Source organism: Perognathus longimembris, chromosome 2 (genome assembly GCF_023159225.1).
Source record: "Perognathus longimembris pacificus isolate PPM17 chromosome 2, ASM2315922v1, whole genome shotgun sequence".
NCBI classification, from domain to species: Eukaryota; Metazoa; Chordata; class Mammalia; order Rodentia; family Heteromyidae; genus Perognathus; species Perognathus longimembris.
The window spans coordinates 60671310-60698561 of record NC_063162.1 but is presented as its reverse complement, the minus strand read 5'-3'; the positions used below and the strand labels follow the sequence as shown (position 1 = coordinate 60698561).

At 41.6% G+C, this 27252-nt stretch overlaps 1 protein-coding gene, 1 non-coding gene and 1 pseudogene across 2 annotated transcripts in view; 2 read left to right on the top strand and 1 right to left on the bottom strand.

Moving 5' to 3' along the window:
* Positions 1-19620, top strand: part of LOC125346559 (zinc finger protein 280B-like) — a 45157-nt gene extending 25537 nt beyond the window's left edge. Inside the window, exons 2-4 of the mRNA XM_048339232.1 lie at positions 1253-1343; positions 2546-2602; positions 18245-19620. Coding sequence (XP_048195189.1) covers positions 18312-19286 — 975 coding nt within the window. The 5' untranslated portion in view covers positions 1253-1343; positions 2546-2602; positions 18245-18311 and the 3' untranslated portion in view covers positions 19287-19620. The remainder of the gene's footprint in view (positions 1-1252; positions 1344-2545; positions 2603-18244) is intronic.
* On the bottom strand, positions 13832-14268 carry LOC125346560 (annotated as a pseudogene).
* Positions 19621-23552: 3932 nt separating the features above from the next.
* Positions 23553-23655, top strand: LOC125347376. The gene has a single exon (XR_007210164.1). It is a non-coding gene; the product is annotated as a U6 spliceosomal RNA (small nuclear RNA).
* Positions 23656-27252: the final 3597 nt, after the last annotated feature.

Below are 27252 nucleotides of genomic sequence, written 5' to 3'. Positions count from 1 at the left end.
GCCTGCACATCACAAGTTGTTAGTTTTTGGGTTTTTTTGTTTGTTTTTTGCTAGTCCTGGGGCTTGGACTCAAGGCCTAAGCACTGTCCCTGGCTTCTTTTTGCTCAAGGCTAGCACTCCGCCACTTCTGGCCATTTTCTATATATGTGGTGCTGGGGACCCGAACCTAGGGCTTCATGTATAGGAGGCAAACACTCGTTGCCACTAGGCCATGTTCCCAGCCTCATTGTTTGTTTTTGTAATCTTGTAATGATTTTGGTTTTATTAATCTTTTTTCATCTCTCCTCACTTCCTCTCTCTCATTCCTTTTCTTTCTCTTTCCCTTACTCTCCCTCCCTCTTCCTTCCTTCCTTCTTTTCTTCCCTCCTTCCTTTTTCTTTTCCTGCCTGCCTTCCTTCCTTCTGACCTTCTGGACCTCCTTCCCTCCCTCCCTCCCTTCCTTCTTTCCTTCCTTCTGTCTTTCTTTCTCTGCCTGCCTTTCTTGCTTACTTACATGTTTGCCTGGGTACTCTCCCTTACCTTTTTCAGTCAAGGCTGATTGCCTTGCATTTGAACTACAGCTCCACTTCCACTTGAGGCTGGAGATAAGAATTGATAAGATAAGATCATTAATTGGAGATAAGACTCTCCTTGACTTTTCTGTTCTGGCTGGCTTCAAGCCTTGATCCTCACATCTCAGCTTCTTGAATAGCTAGGATTAAAGTCATAAGTCATTGGGTCCTGGCTCTATCTTTAACACTGTGTTATTTCCTTCCATCATGTCTTGGTACGTGTGCTCTGTACTTCTCTGTATTTATTCTCACTTTCTAGGTCGCGTGTCTGATAAGGACTACTGATCTCCCTAAGCAAGCCTGAAGGCATACTTGGCTACATACAAAGGCGCCATCTAGGGTGTCCAAGTGGCAAGGGTCATTTAGACAGAGTGCACAGGTAGACTGTGGCCCTGGCCCCATTCCTGACTCTTTTCCCAAACCAAGATAAGAAAATAGCTAGTTCACTCAAGAATGTTAACTTAAGAGTTTGTACTCAGCTTGGTGTTACTTTTTTATCAAAATGGTGTCCACGTTGTGTTAGAGAAGAAACATATTTACACATCACTAGTTATGTACAGTTTCCTGCCTTTTCTACTGTCATGCTGGATAATAAAAACTGCCTGGGACATAAACTAGGTGTCTGTCCTCTGAGATGGAGACCCTGGTTTTCCTACTTTGATTCCTGAGATTGTCTTTGTGTCTTTCTCATACCCTTCTAGGTACCTGTTCACTTTACAGTGCTGGACCCCACACTTGTCCACTACCAAGTTACATCCCAACTCTTCTTCCTCTTCTTTACAATATTCTCAGGTAAATATTTCTTTAGTTTGTATGTTAATACTCTAAATTTGCTTTTCAGTACTAATTTACCTGTGTTCCACAATTTTGTAATATGTCTATTTTTCTTTGAATGGGGTATGCAGCAATATTTTATTTTTGAAATCTCATAGATATCTTTATCAGTTTTTATTTTGATTGCATTGTGGTCAGGTCACACCATCTAATTATTATTGGCTCATTGCATTTGAAGATTTCTGTTCAGTAAATTTTACTAAACTCAAACCAAAGTGATTGTAGGTGTCAAGAAGATAATTACCAGGGCTGGGAATATGGCCTAGTGGCAAGAGTGCTTGCCTTGTATGCATGAAGCCCTGGGTTCGATTCCCCAGCACCACATATACAGAAAATGGCCAGAAGTGGCGCTGTGGCTCAAGTGGTAGAGTGTTAGCCTTGAGCAAAAAGAAGCCAGGGACAGTGCTCAGGCCCTGAGTCCAAGGCCCAGGACTGGCAAAGAAACAAAAACAAAAACAAAACAAAACAGAAATAAACAACAAAAAAAAGAAGATAGTTACCATTTCTAACATATATGTATACATATACATATATATGAAATAATGTGCCATATATATGTATAATGGCTGCACAGTAATTCAGAATTCTTCTTGTGTGTATGACAGACTTGGGGCTTGAATTCAGGGCCTGGGTGCTGTCCCTGAACTTCTTTTGCTCAAAGTTAGGATTCTATCACTTGAGCCACAGCTCCATATCTGGATTTTTTGGTAGTCTATTGGAGATAAGCGTCTTTTTTTTTTTTTTTTTTTTTTTTTTGCCAGTCCTGGGCCTTGGACTCAGGGCCTGAGCACTGTCCCTGGCTTCTTTTTGCTCAGGCTAGCACTCTGCCACTTGAGTCACAGCGCCACTTCTGGCCATTTTCTGTATATGTGGTGCTGGGGAATTGAACCCAGGGCTTCTTGTATATGAGGCAAGCGCTCTTGCCACTAGGCTCACTAGGCTATATCCCCAGCCCCAAGATAAGAGTCTTTTGGCCTTTCCTGTTCAGGCTGGCTTTGAACCATGATCCTCAGATCTCAGTCTCCTGAATAGCTAGGATAACAGTCATGAGCCAGTGGCACCAAGCCAAAAGTCTAATACTGTTCTACTATTAACTAAGCTATAAGACTTATTGAGATTTCACTGGATTTTTTTTTTCAACAATGTCTGATCTGTTTCAGATTCCAATCCAGGATGCAGAATTGCACTCAGTCATCATATCTTCACAGCTTACTCAGGTCTGTGCCCGTTTCTTACATTTCCTCATTTTCATGACCTTGAAAGTTGTAGAAAGTAAAGGTGTAAAATTTAACCGAGTATCTCAATGTGGGTTTTGTAGGGGCTCTCCGCCCAGCGCTTCCGCCACACCGTGGGGGAAGGCGAGGGCGTGCCCCTGCGGGGTAGAAACGGAGAAAATGTGCAAGCCATGAAAAACACCAACCCCAGCCCCCTTACGATCAAATCAGGACTCAGGACACACAGGCGATTTCGGGGAGTCATCACGCGAACATCCAAAGGCTTTAATTTCAGGGTGGGGTTTATACAGTAGTGATGACGAGCAGGAAGGGGGGACGGGATTTGGAGTGGCTAGCTAGACACGGCGATATGCTGATCAGGCTGTCCATCCAAAGTGACATCATGGGACTTCCTCTATGGGCGGTTGTCATGTCCCCCAGGACCGCCTCTGGGTTCCTCCCCCGCAGCCATCTTGGCATGCACACAGTCCGAGGCAGGAGGCGGGGCTGGCAGCCACGTAGCCCCAGGGCTGGAGAAGAGGCGGGCCTATTAGGACTGCCTCCTAAAGCAGCAGCCAGTGCCCCACAGGTTTGATGTGGTGTTTTTTTCCCTCCTGGTTATATGGGAGTTTTAGAAGAACTTCACATGTGTATGTCCTCATCATGACTCATCAAGAGAACAATGCTGTCTTGTCAGTAAGACATCATTAATTTCTCCTAACAAAGTTACGTTTTTTTCTCCTTTCATACTCTATTCTTTGGACAAATTACTAAGTCCTGCCTACATTTGATAGAAAACATCCATAAGCTCATAACACCTTTATTCAAACTAGCCAGTTAATCAGTCCCCAACTCTATCAAGAGTAAAGTACCTCAATCTGGTGCTGGTGGCTCATGCTCTTATGCCCAAGTCGTGAGACGACCAACAAGAAGACCACTGAGAGCCAGACATTTCGAAATGCAAAAGCAAGGCTTTATTCAGGCGGGCTGCAGCTCGGACCTCGTCCTACACTCTGATGCAGCAGAGGTTAGGAGGAAGGCCCCGAGCTGAAATTTCACAGGGCTTATAAAGGCAAAAAAATCACAAAGTTACAGCAATCAGGTGTTCAAGCAAGATTAGGATATGGGTACAAATCTGATTGGCTCAGGGCTAGAGACATTCCCGGGCAGTTAGAGTTAAGCATTCCCAGGCGGTTAGAGTTAAGCAGGGAGTTTCCTCACCGGCTGGGCCCTAATAAGCTTGTTCTGCTAGCCGGTATAATTGGTGGCTTGGGTTACTCATAGTTTAAACAGTCAACAAAATGGCTACTGCCTCAAAAATGGGCTTTACTTCAACTCTATTGAAAAGCCAAAATGACTCCATTTTCAGGCAGCCCCCATTTTGTTGATTGTTTAAACTGTGAGTAACCCAGAGCCCATCTGAATTCTAGGAACTGACTTGTTTCTGCTCAGACTGCTAAACTGTAAATTTCTTGAACAAAGCTATCTTGAAGTCAGGCTCTACTTTTTGCTAACTGACCTTGGGCCTGCACAAACTCCAGGAAATGACCATGCAAGCCCAAGATTGTTTTGCCAAGTCGCGAAACCACCACCAAGAAGACCACCGAGACTCAGACATTCCAAAATGCAAAAGCAAGGCAAGGCTTTATTTAAGCGAGCTGCACCTTGGGCCTCGTCCTACCCACCAACACAGCAGAGGTTAGGAGGGAGCCTCGAGCTGTGATTACACAGGGCTTATAAAGGCAAAGAACAAGGTTATAACAATCAGGTGTTCAAGCAAGCAAGATTAGGACACAGGTACAAATCTGATTGGTTCAGGATTCGATTCTAAAATGGGGTTCACATGGTAAAATGGGGTTCACGTGGTAAAATGGGGCCTGACTTCAAAGTCTGGCACTTCATTTCCGCCTTTTTCTTTTTGGTACCTTGGGAGCCAATCATGGCTCCATTCTGTCCATTTCAATGGCTTGCATGTCTAGGGGATGATATAGAGGTGAGGCATGGGCCAGTAGGGCCCAATGTAGTAACCAAAGGGCCTGTCACCATTTCTCACAAGTATAGACTTTGTACCTCTGTTTTGCATGCCTCTAGTTTATCCTGCCTCATCTTCCCAAAAACAACTCTGGTCCCTCAGTTTTAAAGGGGAACTGATGGGTGAATATCATCCATCTTCTGTAACTTCTTCAGGCTGACTCAGGGGCATTGACCTTACCTAGCCAGGAACCTATAACCTTAGTCTACTTTACCAAAGGACTGCAGGATTACTGCAAACTGAAAATTTTCAGCTATACAGACTTACCATTAGCTGTATAGTGTTTAGTATCCAAATGTAAGCAACAAAATAATACATAAACTTCTCAGCTGTGCTCTAAGGGTCGGGTGGCTATACCCGTATTCCTGAGCAAGCCCAAAACAACCTAAAATAAGGGGGTCACCTCACTTTGGAGTGAGCTGCCAAAATAACATCAACATTAGCCAGGGTAGTAAGGAAAGAAGGCAAAAAGAAAATTATAACAATATTCAGTCTAACTTTCTTTTCTTGAGGCAAAGGCGAAGCGGCTGAGTTGGGTGGTGCTTGGAGATCTCCCATGTTCCACCACGGTGGTAGTCGTCCAGGGCAAAGGGGTCAGCTGGCCTGGCCTGGAAGTAATGAACCTAAGTGGCGATGCCGTCTAGGGTTCCTTCCACCATGGTTCTAAGGATTTCAGTCCCCTGGTCTGAATAAATGGGGGTAGGGACAGAAGCAGAATCATATAATGCCTTAAGTTGGGGTCACATTCTTGTGCACGAGCTGCAAATAATCGAGTTTACACAAAAATTCAGCATCATCCAAATCAGCAAGGAATTCAGTCTGAAGGCTAGGGATAATGGGCAGGGGGTACCTGTACATTATTTCAAAAGGAGTAAAGCCAAGCTGATAGGGAGAATTTCTTACTCTAAGCAGAGCAAAAGTAAGGAGTGACACCTAGTCTGCGCCAGTCTCTAAAGCCGATTTTAGTTAAGGTCTCTTTTAGAGTCCGATTCATTTTCTCTACCTGTCCTGAACTCTGGGGTCTATAAGCACAATGCAATTTCCAATCCGTCCCCAGTGCTGCAGCTATTCCCTGACTTACTTTTGAGATGAAAGCCTGTCCATTGTCTGACCCAATGGTGGATGGGAAGCCATACCTGGGTAGGATTTCTTCCAGGATCTTCTTAGCCACTACATTCGCAGTCTCATGCTTTGTTGGATAGGCTTCAACCCATCCTGAAAAGGTGTCTACAAAAACTAGCAAATATTTGTAATTTCTGTGAAATCTACTTCCCAGCACACGCCTGGCCTATTCCCACAGAGGCGAGCTCCTTTAGTAGTCTGTTGCTTGGGGGCATTGGCAAGCTGACAGGCCTTGCAATTTTTAACAATATCTTCTCTGATGACCTAAAAAAAAAATTACTTTTGCAGGCCTATAACAGATCTCAATAAGGACACAATCTCAGGTCTAAAAGCTTTCTTTCCTAAACAGATGTATCAGCTTAAAATTCTCACTGCCAGTCAGAGCTTTGAGTAAATGTGGGGGGTTGAGATTTTAATCTATCCTCTCATTTGACAAACTTACCCTTACTAACCACTATCACAGATGACTGGCAAGTTCCTGCCCAGTAGACAGACATGGGCATTAGGAAGGCATGCTTATGAACTATTCTTCTAGGACTTCCCGGCTTTGATTAACTTTTGAAAGTCCAAACAGGAGTGACTCCAGGATCTGATACCATCTCTGCCATCCAAGCAGTGGCTTACTGCCTCTGGATGCTCCATCACTTTTGTCCCAGGAGGAGTGACTTTCCACTGGACTTGGACTCAGGGCCTGAGTGCTGTCCCCCAGCTCTCCAGCTCAAGGCTACCACCCTACCACTTTGAGCTCCACACAACTCCATTCCCAGCACTCTGCTGGCTGGTTAGAGACAAGTCTCTCACAGGGACCTTTCTCTGCCCAGGCTGGCTTCGAACCGCAGATTTCAGATCAGTGAGTCTTACAAGAGGCCAACTTTACTCCAATTATAAGCAACAAGGTGGTCCACACAGAAGTAGTTTTTAAGCATGCTCTCTTACCTGGAACTTATTAAGGGTCAGTATTAGATCTCGACAAACTTGTAGGAATCACTTGTGCTTCTCTGTGGGCCTGCTGGAAACTGTTACAAAAAACCTACAAAGAAGCTGGAATGGCAATTAAACATTTTGGTAGCCATATTCTCCTTTTCTCACTTTGCAATAATTATTTAGGACAATTTTACTTCCAAATTTCTTATCTAGAAATGTATTCTTGATGTCCATAGCCTTTTTTTTTTTGGCCAGTCCTGGGCCTTGGACTCAGGGCCTGAGCACTGTCCCTGGCTTCCTTTTGCTCAAGGCTAGCACTCTGCCACTTGAGCCACAGCGCCACTTCTGGCCATTTTCTGTATATGTGGTGCTGGGGAATCGAACCCAGGGCCTCATGTATATGAGGCAGGCTCTCTTGCCACTAGGCCATATCCCCAGCCCCGTCCAAAGCCTTTTTAACACTAACACAACACTTTAACTTTTATCTGCATCGGAAAAACTGAAGCTCACAGGCATTCTGAAACCAGGTGCCGCCCTTTGCCTATGGGCTGCTTGTTTCAAAAGAGCCTCTTTTTTTTTTTTTCTTCCATCCCAGTTACTGCATGGCATGAAGACCTTTGAATTTTTCCTTAATGCAAGAATTACAATTAGAAATACTTATCCATTCAGCTTTCCAATATATTAGAAACATTGACCCATTTTGCCATTTCTTCCTACATTAATGAGAGTTTACTTCTATCCCCATTAGTTTAGTATACATATATATATATATATATATATATCCTTTTAAATCCAAATTTCTGACACTTAGCTCTGATTTTTTTTTTAATTTTAATTAAAGAATCCTGAGAAATCCTTTAAAGCATTTGGTAATGCCCAAACTTGATGACCCTTTGACTTTAAACTTAAACTTAGTTTTGCATCATACTGCAGTCTTGAACATGTTCACACTCACACATACACACACACATACATTTTCAAAAGATCTGAAAGCGCCCAGAATAAGCATCGGCCGTACATTTTAAGACAAAAACCTTTAACAAATGATTTTAACATTCCCCAGCCTCATTTTCCAGGGCTTGATAGTTTTAGTAAAACATTTTTAGTCTTAGTAAAACATTTTAGCACACCAAACAATTTTCTGCTTAAGAAGGCTGGGTGGGGGTCCCCCTAGAGTTCTTTTTTGCGGACACTCACTGATTGACTGATTGTGGGCTGTCACCTGTACGTCTTTCCAGTGAGCTAAAGTCAAGTCCAGGGGAGTGGAAGGAACGTTCCCCATCATCCGTTTGTCAGTCAGGCTCAGCACAAGAAAGAAACACACAAAAATAATCACAGGCACAAAGACCAGACAACACTTACAGACAGACTTAGGGAGCCGCAGCTTACAGTTTCGATTGTGTCTCTCCTGCCCCTGTGAGGAGGCAGACCACACAGTCTCACTGTCTCTCCTGCCCCTGTGAGGGGGCAGACCACACAGTCTTGAGGCTCTCTTTCTCCCGTTCCTGTGTAGGAGCGGACCAGACAACCCCGAATATAGAGTGAACTGGACGGGTGCCCGTTAGAAGGGCCTCCCGCTCTAGTCCTTCAGGTTCAGGGTGGTAGTAGGAAGCCATCTGAGCCCCCTGTGGAGGGCTTGAGGTGTGTCCCATGTCCTCCAGGACTGCCCATACGAGTGTGTCAACTCCGGCTGGTCCTTCACTACCTACAGGTTCAGATTCAAGCGGCTGGCCTAAACAGAAAACAAAACTACAAATCACACAGACACAGACACACAGAATGAACAGCGCTATTTTCTTACCTTCGGAGTCTGCGGTCTCGGGGGTTTCTGAGGCCATCCCGGACGAGCCCCCAAATGGTGTGCCAAGTCACGAAACCACCACCAAGAAGACCACCGAGACTCAGACATTCCGAAATGCAAAAGCAAGGCAATGCTTTATTTAAGCAAGCTGCAACTCGGACCTCGTCCTACCCACCAACACAGCGGAGGTTAGGAGGGAGCCTCGAGCTGTGATTACATAGGGCTTATAAAGGCAAAGAACAAGGTTACAACAATCAGGTGTTCAAGCAAGCAAGATTAGGACACAGGTACAAATCTGATTGGCTCAGGGTTCAATTCTAAAATGGGGTTCACATGGTAAAATGGGGTTCACGTGGTAAAATGGGGTTCACGTGGTAAAATGGGGCCTGACTTCAAAGTCTGGCACTTCAAGATAAACGGGTACTATGAGCAGACCCAGACCACCAAGTATTTTGGCTAGCAGAGCAGTCCATCATTACCCAGACAGCCGGGAAACTCTCTGACCACCCTGGAATGTCCCTAGCCCTGAGCCAATCAGACTTATGCCCGTACTCTAATCTTGCTGAAACACCTGGTTGCAGTAACTTTGTGGTTTTTGCCTTTATAAACCCTGTAAGATTTCAGCTCGGGGTCCTCCTCCCTATCTCCGCTGTGTCAGTGTGTGGGACGAGACCCAAGCTGCAGCTTGCCTGAATAAAGCCTTGCTTTTGCATTTCGGAATGTCTGGCTCTCGGTGGTCTTCTTGGAGGTCGTCTCGCGACTGGGGCATAACACTATAATGCCTGTACCTAGCTCCTCAGGAGGCTGAGATCTGACTATCATGGGTCAGAGACAGCCTAGGAAGGAAAGTCCATGAGACTTTTATCTCCATTTAACCACCAAAAAGCAGGAAGTAGAAGTATGGTTCAAATGGTAGAGTGCTAGCCTTGAGTCCTTTCCTTGTGTTTGTGGTTTTATTCTTGTTTATTTAAGGTAAGGTCTCATTATGAATCTCAGACTGGTCTCAGATTTGGATCTTGTTTTCTGAGTATTGGCATTGTCACCTGGTCCAGGTGAGGATTTGTAAAGTTTTTCTCTAAAAGTAGGGACTCTTTGTCCAGGGTCCTTGACTTTAATCACAAAATAAGCATTTCTGGACAAGTCATGATGGTAAGAAAACCTGGCAGAGCTTTATCAAATAAGTAAGCAAAGAGGCATGCTGACAAGCAGACAAAAAGTTGACAAGCAGAAAAGCAAAGGTACACTCTTAACAGAGTGTGGGTGCTCTCAAGAAACAGTGAACTCTTTGACATCTGAGGGTATTTATATGATAAAAGCAGGGTCTGACTGCAAAGATAGGTGTTTATCTTTGCTCTTAGACACTCTTGGTGTTATACTTTTGCCACTTGGACTCAGGATCTCTGAGACTGACAAATACTTTAAATATATGATCGCTATGCTAGGGCATCCCTTTTAAGAAAGAATGCATTCTGTCGTGCATTTTAAAACTATGTTTATCCTTGAGATAAAGAATGTCCCAAATGCAAAGATAAATCCTTCCTTTTTTCCCTCCTGGTTATATGGGAGTTTTAGAAGAACTTCACATGTATATGTCCTCATCATGATTCATCAAGAGAATAATGCAGTCAGTAAGACTTATCATTGATTTCTCCTTAACAAAGTTACGTTTTTTCTTCTTTCATTCTAGAAATGTTTATCCTTTGAGATAAGCACTTCCTGGTAGAAGGAGCCATTTTTCCAAGTACTTTTTTTTTCATTGATGTCCTTTCTTGGTTTCCAGAGCACACTAATGGTTTGTGGCCAGCAGGAAAGGTCAGATGGAGTAACCTGTTCTTCCTTTTTTTGTGTGTGCTAATACTGCAGCTTATGAAGGAGTGCATGGGTTAAAATGAGGATAGTGCTTTTATATTTCTAAATACACTGTTTCTAAATTCCTGACTGCCATTCACCATGGTTTCTTTCCCCTATTCTTTCCTGCCTCAGGACTGCAGTGTACATTACTGTGCTCACCCCAATCCTTTTGCTTTAGTTGTTTTTCCAATGTGTTTTTGTATTTATACCTAGGCTGGTATGGACAGATCCCCTACTTATACTTCATATGTGTTATACTAGGAAAGGTACAGAAAATAGATAGATAGCTCAACAGTGTTGTTTTGTCCATTATGGGAGTTGGTAAGGAAGCAGTTTGTGCTGAAACCTAGATAATGTCCTAAATCAGTCACAGCCAGAGGAGGAGACCAGGAAAAGTAGGTGTATTTGTTAATCAAAACACTGGTCTGCTCTGGGCACTGGTGGTGTACACCTGTAATATTAGGTATTTCAGTGGCTGAGATTTGAGGATTGCAGTTCTAAGTTATCTTGGACAAGAAAGTTCCTAAGATTTATCTCGAATTGAAGTGGAGGTGTGGCTCAAGTTTTAGAACCTTTTGCTCTAAACTGTGTTCAGGCCCTAAATTCTAGCCCCAGGACAGACTCAAAACAAAACAAAACAAAAAGAACTTTGCTCTGGGGCCTCAAGATTAGGATACTGAGGTTAATAGAACGTAACAATTTCATCTTTTGTTTTTGTTGAGAGGAATAAGGTAGGAGGAGCAGGGATGCTAAAGGCTTTTCTAGCTTCTTCCTGTGTGGGAGGGGCATCAACCATCCTGGGGCAATAGAGTTAAAAAGAGTGAAGATTCAGTCAGGTAGATCCATTTTTAGGAGCTGAGGGATCTGTTGGTAGTGATACTATTTGAGAAGAATGTTGTCTACATGTAAAAAGAAGTCAGATTGGGGGGGGGGGGAGGATTGTGACCAGGTTAATGATAATACATAGGCCAATCATCATTATTAGGAGTATCATAAATAGAGACTCCAATATCAGTGCCATCCTCTCCCACCTGAAGGAGGACTAAACTTAAAGGTGTAGGTAGGAACTTTTTGAAGAGTCCCAGTAGCACAACAAATAAGAGACACTTGACAAATGGGATTACATCAAAATAAAAAGGTTTCTACATGGCAAAGGATATAGTAACTAAACTAGAAAGACAGCTAACAGATTGGGAGAAGATCTTTACCAGTTGTATATCCAGTAAAGGCCTAATATCCAAAATATACAAGGACTAAAAGATGTAACACCCCAAAGCTAATAAACCAAACAATAATTGGGCAAAGGAACTACAGAGAGACTTCTCAGAAGAAGTAAGAATGGCAAATAAACACATGAAGAGATGCTCAACCTCCCTGGACACAAAGGAAATGCAAATCAAAACAACTTTGAGATTCCAACTCAGCCAACTAGATTGGCCAACATTGAAAACTAAAACAACAAATTCTGATTGGAAAGTGGGGAAAAGGAGCTCTATTGCACTGTTGCTGGGAATATAAAGTAGGAAGGAAGGATGGAAAAGAGAGAGACAAAGACAGACAGAAATAAAGAAAGAGGAGAGAAGGAGAGAAAGGGAAGAAAGGAAGGAAGGGAGGAAGGAAGGGAGGGAGGAAGGAAGGAAGGAAGAAAATAAATGTAAAAGATGCAGGGAAACAGGAAATCTTTTTACCTAGTCATGGGTTGGTACAAATGCCCAGCCAACTAGGATTCCCAGCTGGGAGGTCTACCTTATGCCATGTGAGGTCTTGTCTACCTGCTACCCAGGTAAAGAGGAGGAGGTGTGTGGGATGAGTAAAGAGTTCTTGGTGCCAAGTGCAAGAAGTGGGCCTGAAAATCAGTAGCTCAGAGTTTCACTCCTTTATAGCACTTTAGAGCCAGTCTCAGCTGTTCTGGCATCTGGTTAGGTCACTGGCAACCTCAATCCAAGAGGAGAGGCACTGGTCTCCTGCTCTGTTCCAGGGTCTTCAGGGGATTTGCTTTGTTTTATCCCAGTGCCCCTTCCATCTTCAGAAAGAGATGTTATCTCCATGAGCTCTCTATCCCCTCAAATGTCCCCAGGAAGAGAGGGTGTCACCTCCACCTGGTTTTTTGTCTCTCCTTATCTGCCTAATCTTTGCCTTTTTGCCTTTTCCTCACTAGGGAAGTGACTTACTCTGGGACCAGGTGGCTTGCCAACAGCCAGAGGGGGAGCTCTCAGATCCCAGGCTCTTAAGTAGGTAGAATTACAGATGTGAGCCACTGACACCTAGAAAGCCTGGCTCTTTTTATAACATAACCTTCCTATGACCCATTCTCTAATCAGTTCTTACTTGTATCTCAAGATCAGTGAGTGAAGCAGACAAAAAGTTGCTCTCTTCATGGAATTTAAATTCTAGCTGAGATGCAGGCCAGGAGCATTCTTCTATGTTACAAATGGGTGAGAACTGTGGATAAACAGAAAAGAATTATTAGAAGGGTACCAGGAGATGGGATTCTAGGTGAGGAATTAACCACTGTAAGATGGAAAATTGAGAACGAACTTTACCAGTATATTAGGAGCTGTGGGAAATCCTCAAGGTTGTCTAGTAAATACTCCATAAATAAAGGGCTGTAAACAGTTCCTTGCAAAGATGCAAGAAGGGCATAATTTGCCAGGTGCAGGAAGCTTACTCCTGTAATCCTAGCTACTCAAGAGGCTGAGATTTGAGGTTTGCTTTTTGAAGCATGCTAGGGCAGGAAGGTCCATGAAACTTATCTCCAATGAACCAGAAAAAAGCTGGAAATGGAGCTGTGCCTCAAGTGGTAGAGCACTGACATTGAGCAAAAAAACTCAGGGACAATGCCTAGAACCAGCAATAAGGGAGGTGCAGTTAGAACAGAATGGCAATGGGCAAATAGTTTAAGCCTTTGCTCATAGTAAGGACTGCCTACTGTGAACCTCCTCACTTTATTTCTCTCTCTTATCCTAGAGGAAATATCTTGGGTACTGGAATGCCCTCACAGAGTCTTTTCGCTGCAGCCACAGAAAGTTGAAGACTTGCAGTTATACACTGCTTTATACCACCTTGGCCCAGGTTGGCTTTGATCAGCTCCATGATCTTCCAAACTGAGCCTCCTGAGGGCTAGAGCAATAGAAATAAACCACCATGTTCTTTTTTATGCTAATTTCTAAATACTGCCCCCCCCCCAACCACTCTCCTTTCTCCCCCATCTCCTTTTCCACTGATTAGTTAAGGAGTGAGCTGCTACCTAGAGAAAGTATAGAAGAGATGGCCCTATTTGAGCACCTGGAACCCACTGTGGCTGAATCTTCTTAAGTACCGAATAGCCCACCAATGTTGAATGGGGACTTTCCCAGTCACAGTGTTGATACTGTTTAGGAGAGTGTTCGTTTTCTCTGCCAATTAAAGAACAAAAAAGCAGGAAAGGTTTTAAGTTAAACAGAGTAAGTTGGGTTATTTTTTCAATATATAAACTATTTGTGAACAGAAAAGGCCTACAGACTCACTTCTTGTACACACCCATAGAATGACCACGGCATCCAGTGGTCTCAGTGTGTTAGCCTCTGACTCAAAGGCCCCAGAAGTGGCATAGCCCTGTATGGCTCAGATCTTCTTCAGCCACTCCAGGTCTTCACTGTGCTAATTATCCAGAGCATTGGCCAGAACCTGGATATAGTTTCCATCCTTTATATCCTCCTATCTGTTTAAGAACCAGTCTGGAATCTTGTACTGATGTGGATTCTGCATAATGGTGATCACACATTCCACCTTATCCTCCATGGTGAGGTCAGTGTCTGCCTTCCTCAACACTATGTGAGCATATCTTCACCCCACACCTTTAATGGCAGTGATGGCAAAGGCCATTTTCCACCGCCCATTGATATTGGTAGTGAGACCTTACAAAATATGCTGGAACATCTCAGGAATCACTAAAGACATGGCAGCAGCAGCAGCAGTGGTGTGTAGGCCTCCTGTGGAAGAGCAAAAAAAGTGAATTTTTCCTCTACGTTTAAAGTTTTGTATTTATCATAACCAAGTGTAATTTGTGTCTTTTACTATCCATTGAGCTTACTTGTAGATTTATAGGCATATATTCTAATTATCAAATGAGGAAAACTTTGCAACCTATGTTTCTTTGGGTCTGGCTTACTTCACTTAATATAATTTTTTCCAAGTCTCTCCATTTCCTTATGAATAGGCAACATCATTCTTTCTGATGGAAAGATAGAATTCCATTGTGTATATATACAGATTTTTCTTGATTCATTCATCCACTGAAGGGCATCTGGATTGATTCCATATCTTAGCTATGGTCAACAATGCTCCAGTGAACATGGTTGTGCTGGTGGCTTTTGTGTGACTTGGTTTATGGTCTATTGGTTAAATGCCCGGAAGTGGGATTGCTGGATCATAGGGAAGCTCTATGTTTAGTCTTCTGAGGAACCTCCATAAAGCTTACCAGAGTGGTTAGACATGTTTACTTTCCCACCAGCAATGTAGCATTCCCTTTTGCCATATCCCTGCCAGCATCTCTTATTGTTAGTTTTCTTGATAATGGCTATTGTATAGGGGTCAGATGGAATCTCAGTGTTGTCTTGATTTGCATTTTTATGGCCAGAGATGGTGAAGATCTCTTCAGTAAGCAATATTTTTATCTGGACAGTTAGAGAAACAGTTTGCTCTTCTTTATTTGAAGATTTGTTTTTTGTTTGTTTGTTTGTTTGATGGCTGTTAGTTGTTTATTACTACTCTTTCTTTTAGAAGCTTTTGGCTTATTATTCTGTTATTTTCTTGTCCATTATCTCTAACACTGTATTTCCTCCCATCTTGTTTTGGTAGGTGTGCTGAGCCATGCCCCAGCCTGTCTCTCTTCTCTTTACAACAATCTCAAGATAAATGCCTTTTTGGTTTGTACATAATATTGTAAATATACCTTTCAGTACCAATTTTTCTATGTCTACACACCTGGTAATATGTTCATTTTATTTCAGAGTATTATATAACTATGTTATTTTAAAGATTTCATAGATTCCTGTACCATTTTCTAATTTGACAGCATTTTGTTAGACAACAGATGTCTACACATTCTACCCCATTACATATGAAGATTTCTGATCAGTAAATTCTACTATAGTTAAGTTCCTTAATCCTGAAGCAGCCACATAGTGCTTTTATTGAAAAAGGACCACACATGGGGTATCTGCTGGAGTCTTGATGGGGAAACCCTCCCATGGTCTGGAAGTCTAACTTGGCCCTGAGCCCTATCTGGCTTTGGGGAAAAAAATTAGGACATGGCTCCAGGTTAACCTGGAACTCAGGATCCTTCTACCTAAGCCTTTCCAGGTCTTGGATTCCAGGTGTACACCCCATGCTCATCTTTGGTTTTAGACCCTCCAAGGCCCAGCATCTTTCTAGAGCACCAAATTTATTGCCACTGCTTTCCTTTGTCTTATCTGGACAGAGTCCCAGAGAAGATAGATATTCTCAGTGAAGGGCCTTAGGACCTATCAGGACGTACTACCTAGAGTCCCGCCCACAGAACTCCCTAGAAGCCAATCACAGATGGCCTGGGCATTTGCAGAGGCAGGGAAGCCATGATAGGCAGCACCAGAATTTGAGAAAGGTTCTAGACCTGTTCTTGGTGAAGGTGCTCATAACCAATCAGATCACAAGACCTAGAGTCCTGCTCACCAAACTCCCTAGAAGCCAATCACCAGAGGCTTGAGGGAATGCAGAGGCGTGGAAGACTATTGTGGGCTGTGCCAGAGTGTGAGGGAGATTTTAGACCTAAGTGTCATTGCTTGTGCAGCGCCGCAAGACCCCTTACTTGAAGCCCAGGTTCTCCGTGAGCTTCCAGGGAGGAGCCAGGGGGGCCTCTGGACACAGCCCGGGGGCCTGGTCAGCATGCCTGGTGTGCTGGAGGTGCCTGGCCTGGAGGAGGGAGAGGGGAGAGCGTGTCTGTCAGCCGCGCTGCAGATGCCTCTCCAGGAAGGGGGCACCTGGCTCTGGTGAGTGGCCCAGGCCAGGCAATGCCTCGCCCAGCGGTGTAAAGATTACTAACGGGAGCCTGGCCAGGTGGGCACACTTGTCATCCCAGCATGGGGGAGCTTGAACTTCAGGCCACCTGAGCTCCATAGTGAGACCCTAGCTTAGAAAAATACAATCATTAGAGAAGTCTGGTTTGCAGCTCTAGCTGTGCTGCCATGCTGAGGGCTTGGCAGCCAAGCCACAGAATTTTTTTTTCGTGTGTGTGTTTGTGCACGTGCCAGTCCAGCCAGTCCAGGGCTTGAACTCAGGGCCCGGGTGCTGTCCCTGAGCTTTTGTGCTCAAGGCTAGTGCCCTGTCACTAGAGCCACACTCCACTTCCAGCTTTTGTGGTAGTTGGAGATCAGTGTTTCATAGACTTTCCTCTTCCGCCTGGCCTTGAATCATGATCAGGTCTCTGGCTCCTGAGTAGCAAAGGTTATAGGCGTGAGCCACCAGTTCCTGACTCTGCTAGAAGATTGCCTCTATAAGATCTCTATTGTTTTACTATTTTTGTGTCTGTGACTTTTGTGATTTTTAATTAGAGTACTATTGCTTCATAAAGTGAATTACAAAATTGTTTCCTACTTTCTGGTTCCATTTCTGCAAGTTTAATATTAATTTTTTTAATTAGTGCTGATACCAGAGCTTGAACTTCCTCTGTAGTTAGTTCAACATTTTGTGTCTTTTAGAATTTTTCCACTCCATCCAATGCATCTAATTTGTTGATATGTAATTGTTCATACTATTCCATTATTTCTACTTTTATGTTATTGATAGTATCTCTTTTTATTTTTTGAAAGCTACATAGGTGAATGTCCACAGAAAAATTCATTTGAAAGTGAACAGTTTGATGACATTTTTCTGCATTTACAATATTATAATACCTGCTTCTTCTGTGTAACACCACAAGTTTCCATCATTCCACAGTAAAAATTCCTTACTCTGCTGGAGGTATAGCTCAAGTTGTAGTCTGATCTGTTGTCAATCCTAAAGTCTTGATTTCAAACACTAGTACTGTAAAGAAAAAAACCAGGGCTGGGGATATAGCCTAGTGGCAAGAGTGCCTGCCTCGGATACACGAGGCCCTAGGTTCGATTCCCCAGCACCACATATACAGAAAACGGCCAGAAGCGGCGCTGTGGCTCAAGTGGCAGAGTGCTAGCCTTGAGCGGGAAGAAGCCAGGGACAGTGCTCAGGCCCTGAGTCCAAGGCCCAGGACTGGTAAAAAAAAAAAAAAAACCAAAAAGATGGTATTTCCTGGAGCCATTTTGGATTGCAACAGCTGGGGGATGGCTGTGCTAGCTATTGGACACAGACCAAGGATGCTGATAAAGAACTAAGCACCAAAAAAAAATCACATATATAGAGCTCTCTGGTCCCAAATGTCTTTACCATTTAGGTGGAAAATACTGAGTTGTCATCATCCTGGGATTATGTAATTAAAACTATGTGTATGCAGTCCAGATCTACATATTTAAGCAATGTTGACTCCAACATTATGTTTTTGGGATATTACATGTAGACAAATTATTACTTAGTCTTAATTTTGAAGTTGTAAATTTTAACATTTATGACATACTATATACCAAACTGAATGCATTCACCATCATCTATTTAGTGCTTGGCCCAGTGTTGGACAAACTACACTAAGTAAGTAGAATAGTGAAGAAAAAAATAATTACATTATGTTTTAGAATAATATCATCATGATGTTTACTACTATGTATGCTTAATTGGCTCCTAATTTTTAAACTTTTAATTTTCCGTGGGCCTCAATTTTGTTTTTCATAAAATAAAGACATTATAACTACCTCAAAGTTTGGGGAGAATTGAATGAGACAATGTATATTTTGCATACTGACTGATATGCGGAATGTTTTATTCATAGGTGACAGTTTGTATAAAGGCAGCATTGTGACTTGTGACCTCACTTTGCAAGACTTAAAAATATTGTCATGGATCAACTATGCTTGTTAAGTGTGGAAAAACAAAATATAGAACTACAGAAAAGTTCAAAAGGAGCTCAAAAAATAGAGGATAAAGATGCAGAGGTGGTCTTTGTTGGGGTAATTTCAAAGGCAAAACCAGTCATCTCCAAAATTTTGAACAGAGTCACCCCAGGTTCATACTCAAGGAGAAAAATATTCAGCCACTTTCAAAAAGGTACTACACAAAATTCACAGCCTACACAGTATATGTTTCCAACACCAGAAACAACTTGTCAATCTGAATTAATATCAGCAAGTGGTCCTACTATTACTGAGCCTTTGTCTGAAACCAGTTATAAAAATGCTTCACCACAAGTCATGCCCATTAGTTCCTCAAAGTTTTATCCTGTGGTTACCCTCACAAGTTCATGGCATGATCCAGTAACAGCAGCATTTTCCATAAGAGGTGTGAATGAAAGTCCTCATGTGGCAAAGCGCCAATCTTCTGCTTCTAAAGAAAGCAGCATAAATCCCAAAAGGCCTAAACTTAGTGACAGAGAAAGATGTTCTTCAGCTTTGTCTTCTCCGGGCAATTTTTATACAGTGAATCCTCAGAAAAGTCCACCGTTAAATAGTGTTCCTGCCTCTTTAAGCCTTGTTCAGAGTGGACCACCAACAGCTTTTCCAAATGACAGTGTCTATTTCAAGCCAATCAGTTTAAATCTTGATAGAGCAAATGGATTGGCAAAAACAACCTTTTCAAACCACAGAATACAAAACAAGAACTTTGATCCCAAGAAAGGAGATCTGACCCTGTTAGTTAATGACTTTGATTATGAACATTATGAGGGAAATGAGCAGCCACAAACAAAGACCCGCACAATTTTTAAGTGCTCCAGATGCCATCAAGTTCTAGTAAGTGTGATGTTTATGAGGCACATGAAGTACCATTTGGAATTTGAAAAGCAGAGTGGTAACAAGTTGATAAACAGCACCATCTGAAAGCACTGCCACCGGAAATTCCCCAAGTCCTTCCAGCCACACCATCACATTGACAGAATGCATACTACCTAAGAGCCCTATTCTCCTGCAAAACCTGAATTGTCATTTGAAACACATCAGTTTCTCTTACAACACAGGAAGGATGATCATAACCTTGGGGAGATGCTGTATGTGTACCACATTTGCAAGTATAGGTCATCATTTCCTGATGTAATAACACATTTGAGAAAGTGCCATACAAATACTAATAATCAGCTCGGTCTGTCACAAACATTTCAAAACTGTTCTGTGAGTGCGAGTGAGAGTAACTTTTGTGGAGTACGCAAGACATAAGATGATGCTAAGCAAAATGAACTCCAAGTTATGGAAATAAGTACTTTGTTGTTATGTTCAACGTACCATGTGAAATTATACTATTTTCTTTCATTTTGATTTTGGTACCCTGGGTATTGTATATACATTTATTGGAACTAGAGAAGGGAAGGGGAACATCAAAATGGAGAGACAAAGTGCAAAAGACAAACCAATGCGACAGCAATACTATATGCTGTAAACCAACTGTACAACCCCAGGGGGAGGGAATTGAGGAGGGTGGAAAGTGGAAGAAAAATGAGGGAGGAGGTAACGAGTTGGATAAGAAATGTACTCACTGCCTTACATATGAATCTGTAACCCCTCTGTACATCACTTGGACAATAAATAACTTGGTTAATAAAAAATTTCAAAACTGTATGTGCATGCAGGTGTCATTATAGGGGCACTGAGAAAAGTGTGTTCACCCATTTTCTAAATGTAGGCCACAGTTTCTGACTTTCCAGGGGAAAACACAGCACAAGACCCAGTGTCATCAAATGTTTAGGGAGCCTAAGCAATTGGAAGGATTGCCTCCTGAGACCCAAGTTGTTATTCAAGTGTCCCTGGGTCCCTTTCAGCCAGGAACAATGACAGCATCATCCATTACTGTGAGCATATCTGACTTTGAACCATCTCCCACACAAAACTAAAAGGAAAATTTAAAAATAACCCATGGCTTCTATTTTTGGTAAGCCAAAAGCCAATATTTCCATCTAAAGCAAAACCACATAGAATTTAAAATATAACAATTACGTATTATTCAGTAGCACCAAAATTACTTCAAGGTTTTTTTTCCTTTTTGTTGATGTGTTGGGGCTTGAATTTGAGACCATCTGACTATGCCTCCAGCCCAGGGGGAATTGTTATGTTTGTTATTATTGACTTTAGTGTTCAGTTTAGTGACTTTACTGGATATTTATTTAATTTTATTTATTTTTTCATTTTGTCGGTCATGGGGCTTTAACTCAGGACCTGAGCTCTTCAGCTCAAGGCTAGCACTATACCACTTGAGCCACAGCACCACTTCTGGTTTTCTGGTGATTAACTGGAGATAAGAGTCTCATAGACTTTCCTGCCCAGGCTGACTTTGAAACACAATCCTCAGATCTCAGCCTCCTGAGTTGCTAGGATTACAGGCATGAGCCACTGGTGCTTGGCTTTTACCAGATATATAAACATACGAAATCACTGACACCATAGTTCTTTGAAATGTTGTTATAATTGTTGCATACAAAACATGTGGTTTGAATCAAGTACAGTCATTTTTTTTTTTTTTTGCCAGTCCTGGGGCTTGAACTCAGGGCCTGAGCACTGTCCCTGGCTTCTTTTTGCTAAAGGATAGCACTCTGCCACTTGAGCCAAGCGCCCCCTCTGGATTTTTCCATATATGTGGTGCTGAGAAATCAAACCCAGGGCTTCATGTATGCGAGGCAAGCACTCTACCACTAGGCCATATTCCCAGTCCCAAAATTATTTTTTAAATTAATTTTCTACACATGCTCAATTGATGGGTAGACAACTTCACACAGTTTCACCTGATTATTAGTTATCTTTATTTTTCCCCACTTTCCTTGGCATGGCCCAGGGCTCTGTGAGAGAGCTCTGGCTTGCTTGCATGGCCAGTGCTCTATTGTTTGCGCCTCACTTCCAGTGCTGTATTATTTGTTTAGTTATTTAATTTATTTTGCTGTGTTCTTTTGTTTTGTTTTGTTTATGCCAGTCCTAGGCCTTGGACTCAGGGCCTGAGCACTGTCCCTGGCTTCTTTTTGCTCAAGGCTAGCACTCTGCCACTTGAGCCACAGCGCCACTTCTGGCCATTTTCTGTATACATGGTGCTGGGGAATTGAACCCCACTAGGCCATATCCCCAGCCCCTGCTGTGTTCTTTTGGAGATGGAGTTATGTGAACTTTTCTGTACTGTGATCCTTTGTTCTTTTGGAGTTGGATCTTTTGTTTTGGAGATGGATCCTTTGTTCTTTTGGAGATAGAGTTATGTGAACTTTTTTGTTTTGGAGATGGATCCTTTGTTCTTTTGGAGATGGAGTTATGTGAACTTTTCTGTACTGTGATGCTTTGTATCTTACTTTCTTGCAGATTACAAAAGTGAATCCCTGGTATCCCCACGTTTTTATTTGCATCATTTATTTCTACTAGAATTTATTTTGACAGGTTCATATATGCGTACAATATATCTTGATAATACTTGCTCCATGAATCTTCCTTATCTTCTATGAAAAAGTTCTCCAAGCTTCATTGTCCCATTTTCACACATGTATATTTTACATAAAATACCTCAAGTGTTATCTCCATATTTATCCTCCTTAAACCTCTTTCTTTACCCTCTCCCCTCCCGCTAGTGTGGCCATCCCAGACAGGACCTGTTTTACATTCTCATCATTATTTTTTGCTGTATGCTGTCTACTGTGGTAGTTCATACATGCTATACAGAATTTTAATCAGATTGATTCCACTTACTGATTCCACTTTCCTCATCTGCTTTACCCACCAATATCAACAGCTTTCAGTATTTTACTATCTTTATTCACAGATGCCATGTATTTTCATACTCACCCACTAGCATTCTTTTCCTCTTGAATTGTACAATAATTACAAATATTAAACACAAGCATTTAAATTATCTTTGTTTATATGTTTCTCATTAAGATGTGGCATCCACATAATGAGCAAAAATTGGTTTAATTTTACTCTCTGAAGCTCACTGAATTTGATTAACAGGATGATCTCCAGTTCTATCCATTTCCATCCAGATGGGGAAAATTTATTCCTTATGAAATCAATTGTGAATATATACCACATTTTCTTGATTCATTCATTCATCAGTGGTAGGGAACCTAGATTGTTTCCATAGCTTATTGCTAGTATTGCTGCAGTGAACATGGTTGTGTTTGTAACTCTATTATATCTTGATGTAGAATTGTTAAATCTATGCTCAAGAGTGATATTGTTGGATATTATGGTGCTAAGTTTTTAAGATGAGTCTTTAAGGAGTTTTCTTTGTTTTTGTAGATAGTACTGTATAATTTTTAAGCACTGTTACTTTGTTTTGTTGATACATTGAATATCTAGTTATTGTTTTAAAACCTTTGTGGAGTTTCTTGTGTATTTGCTGTTGTGTCAGAGATTTTTACTAATGTTGCTAAAATTATGAGTAAAATAGCAGTTATACTAAATATGGTTTGTGAAAAAAGTATTCTTTCCAACAATAAAATATTTTAATTTAATTTTATTTAGTGTCCTTACCAGTTGTCTTCATTTTGTCTTATATATTTAGCAAGAAATTCTAATTTCCAGTTATAAGTATAATGAAGTTAATGAACTTCTTGTTCTTGCTTTTTTTTTTTTTTTTTTTTTTGCCAGTCCTGGGTCTTGGTCTCAAGGCCTCAGCACTGTCCATGGCTTCTTTTTGCTTAAGGCTGGCACTCTGCCACTTGAGCCACAACACCACTTCTGGCCTTTTCTATATATGTGGTGCTGAGGAATTGAACCCAGGGCTTCATGTATATGAGGCAAACATTCTTGCTACTAGACCATATTACCAGTCCTTGTTCTTGCTTTAAATGAGAAATGATTTTCTGTTTAAGGTGAGTATATTGCTTAATGAGTTTCTGTTTCTATGTTTAGAATCTGTAAGACTTGTTTTATTTTATTGGCTATTGTATAACTTAAGTTAAGATGGTCATTTACTTTTCTTTACTAACTCAAGATTTTGCTTGGATATATTCACAGATAGCCTATTAGAAATCTTCCTTTGTTGAACATGGAATTAGTGTGTTTAGTGTGTTTGCCTATGATCTCACAACTGAGGAGGCTGAGGAAGGAGGACGGTGAATCTGAGACCAGTCTGAACTATATATGTAGTGAGACCATGATTCAAAAACACAAAAAGATGCTTTGCTCTGGCAGCACATATACTAAAATTGAAACCATACAGAGAAGATTAGCATGGCCTCTGCGCAAGGATGACACACAAATTCGTGAAGCATTCCATATTTAAAGAAAAATAAAACAAAAACTTTAAACCCTAGTCCACTTGGGCTAGAATATTATTCTCATGACTTAGAATCTTATTTTATATCTATCTGTAGTATTAAAGTAAATTTTTCTTCCTCTCAGATTTGTCACACTTTTATCAATTTTGAAAAAATTATTTATTTTTAAAATTATCTTTGAATAGGTGTACAAAGGAGGTGCCACATAACGAAATTGTTTATAAATACAATGCATCTTGATCAGTGTCACCCCCTCAACATTCTCATCCCCACTTCAATCTACACCTTCCTTGTTCTTAGTTCTGTGGTATATATAATGAATTCTTGGATACATTCTTCCCCATTTCCCTCCTTCATTTGTCTTCCCCTCTGCCCTTGGTCCCACCACTGCTCTTGGATGTACCCATATCCTGGTGTGGATTTTGTTGGGCTTTGACCTAATCTTTCTTCCATATTATAATATTTGAGCTCTCCAAAGAGTTTGTTAGCAAAGAAACACACAAGGAAATGATCACCATCCCTGGCCATTAAGAAAAATGCAAGGGGCTGGGGATATGGCCTAGTGGCAAGAGTGCTTGCCTCGTATACATGAGGCTCTGGGTTCGATTCCCCAGCACCACATATACAGAAAATGGCCAGAAGTGGCGCTGTGGCTCAAGTGGCAGAGTGCTAGCCTTGAGCAAGAAGAAGCCAGGGACAGTGCTCAGGCCCTGAGTTCAAGCCCCAGGACTGCCTAGATAGATAGATAGATAGATAGATAGATAGATAGATAGATAGATAGATAGATAGATAATAAATAGATAGATAGATAAAGAAAAGAAAAATGCAAATCAAAACAACTTTGAGATTCTAGCTCATCTCAGTTAGATTGGCTAACATTGTAAATTTGAACAACAAAGTTAGTGAGGATGTGAGGAAAATGGAACCCTACTGCACTGCTGGTGGGAATGAAACTTTTATAACCATTTTGGACAGCAGTCTGGAGCTTCCTCAAAAAACTAAACATAGACCTTCCCTATTACCCAGCCATACCACTCCTAGGCATCTTTCCAGAACATCACAAACCAGGATACTATAAAGACATCCGTGCTCATTCTGCACTATTCACTGTAGCCAAGATATGGAAACGGCCCAGATGCCCCACAATAGGTGAGAGGATCCAAAAAATGTGGTGCCTATGCACAATGGAATTTTACAAAGCCATTAGAAAAAAAAAACAAAATAATGTCATTTACAGGGAAATGGATGGAACTAGAATAAATCATGGTAAGTGAGCTAAGCCAAATTCAGAGAGATAAACGGTGCATGTTCTCCCTGATAGGCAAGAGTTAGATCTAAAATGCACTGGTATATGACAAATTATACCAGATTCTAGATATTCACATACAGCAAGGCAACAGAGGATATACTTAGGAGAGAAACACAAAGATGCAATGTCTAAGTGTCTCTTCATATTTATATAAAATAGTATGCATACTGAAATGAACTCCAAGAATGGAAAAAAAAGACTTTCTTTTTTAGTTTTTAATTTTGGATGATTCTGACTTCTTTACCTTATGTGTGGTGTGTATCTTCATAAGGGTGGGGGGGCACAGAACTCGAGGGAAAGATGGTGAAAACGTGTAGCAGTGGAGCTCACTGGACATTAATGAAAGTGAACTATATAATGCATGGATGGAGCCAGGAGGGAGGGACTGGGAGAGAGTGAGGGAACAGAAGACTCTATGAAAGGAAATGTACTCATTACCTGACTCATGGAATTGTAATCCCTCTGTAGAAAACCTCTATAATAACAAGGAAGTAAGTTAATTTTTTTTTTTAAAAAGAGCTATTCTGGGGCTGGGAATATGGCCCAGTGGTAAAGTGCTCACCTGTATACATGAAGCCCTGGGTTTGATTCCTTAGCACCACATATATAGAAAAAGCCGGAAGTGGCGCTGTGACTCAAGTGGTAGAGTGCTAGCCTTGAGCAAAAAGAAGCCAGGGACAGTGCTCAAGCCCTGAGTTCAAGCCCCAGGACTGGCAGAAAACAAATAAAAAGAGCTGTTCAAACAGGACTTACCGTGATCTGTATATAAATAATCCTTTCTCTAAGAAGGGCATTGGGGGCTGGAAATATGGCCTAGTGGCAAGAGTGCTTGCCTCATATATATGAAGCCCTGGGTTTGATTCCCCAGCAACACACACACACACACACACACACACACACACACACACACACACACAAAATGGCCAGAAGTGGCGCTGTGGCTTAAGTGGCAGAGTGCTAGCCTTGAGCAAAAAGAAGCCAGGGACAGTGCTCAGACCCTGAGTCCAAAGCCCAGGACTGGCAAAAAATAAAAATAAAAATTAAGAAGAGCATTGTTGTGTACTGTGGAATCACTCTGGCCAGAGACATGGACACACTCCCTGGATTATCCTGGAGCATCACCTTGATCTGAGCTACCTGTTGGAAATGACATTTGGGAGTTTAATAAAAGGAAGTGATTTTCCAAATCACAAACCCTGGCCATGAATGTACAGTCCTTAAAAATCATTAGCTTTCCCTTTAATTAGTTTGGTTTGGTGTGTAGGAATGAATAACTCTGGATGTATTTCCTCCAGACAAACATCTTAAATACCCATCCACAATTACTCATAACAAGTTTTTTTTTTGCCAGTCCTGGGGCTTGGACTCGGGGCCTGGGCACTGTCCCTGGCTTCCTTTTGTTCAAGGCAAACACTCTATCACTTGAAACACAACACCACTTCTGGCTTTTTCTGTTTATGTGATGCTGAGGAATTGAACCCACGGCTTCATGCATGCAAGGCAAGCAGTCTACCACTAAGCCATATTCCCAGCCCCATAACAAATTTCTTGATTAAAGTATATACTAGTTGCCAGGCACCAGGGGTTCTTGCCTTTAATCCTAGCTACTAGGGAAACTGAAGTCTGAAGATACAGTTTGAAGCCATGCCAGGTGGGAAAGTCTGTGAGAATCTTATCTCCAATTAACTATCAAAAAGCCAGAAGAGGAGCTGTGACTTAAGTGATAGAGCAAAAAAGCTCAGGGATAGTGCTCAGGCATACATACATATATACATATATATATATATATAATTTTCTATTAGTATTTTAATATTTAGTAAATTCTTTAGTATTTTAATAACATGTTCATCATGGTCTCTAAGACTTGTATAGTTTAGGGATAGTGACCTTCAGAACTCAAACTATCAACTTGGTTGTTATGTGGGATTTTACCCATTTTCTGACAACACCTTGTAATGGTGAGTTAGTGTGTGGTCAGAGAGCGCTTCCTGTCCTGAATAGACTGTTTCAATGTCAGTTGCTAAGCATAGAGAGCCAATGTAATCAACGGTAGCAGTGAAAAGTCTTACTCAATATGACTATTTATGAAATTTCAGTCGTTTTCAAGGTTTTTTTTCTGGAGGAGTTTGTTAATTAAAAAGGAGCTGTGAAAACTCTAACTCAGTATTATTTGCTAAAAGGAGCATGGGGCTCTGTCTATGGATGAAAGAGGAACTTATAGAGTGAAAGCTGTACTTCCACTGGGCACTGGTGGCTCACATCTGTAATCCTAGCTATTCAGAATGCTGAGATC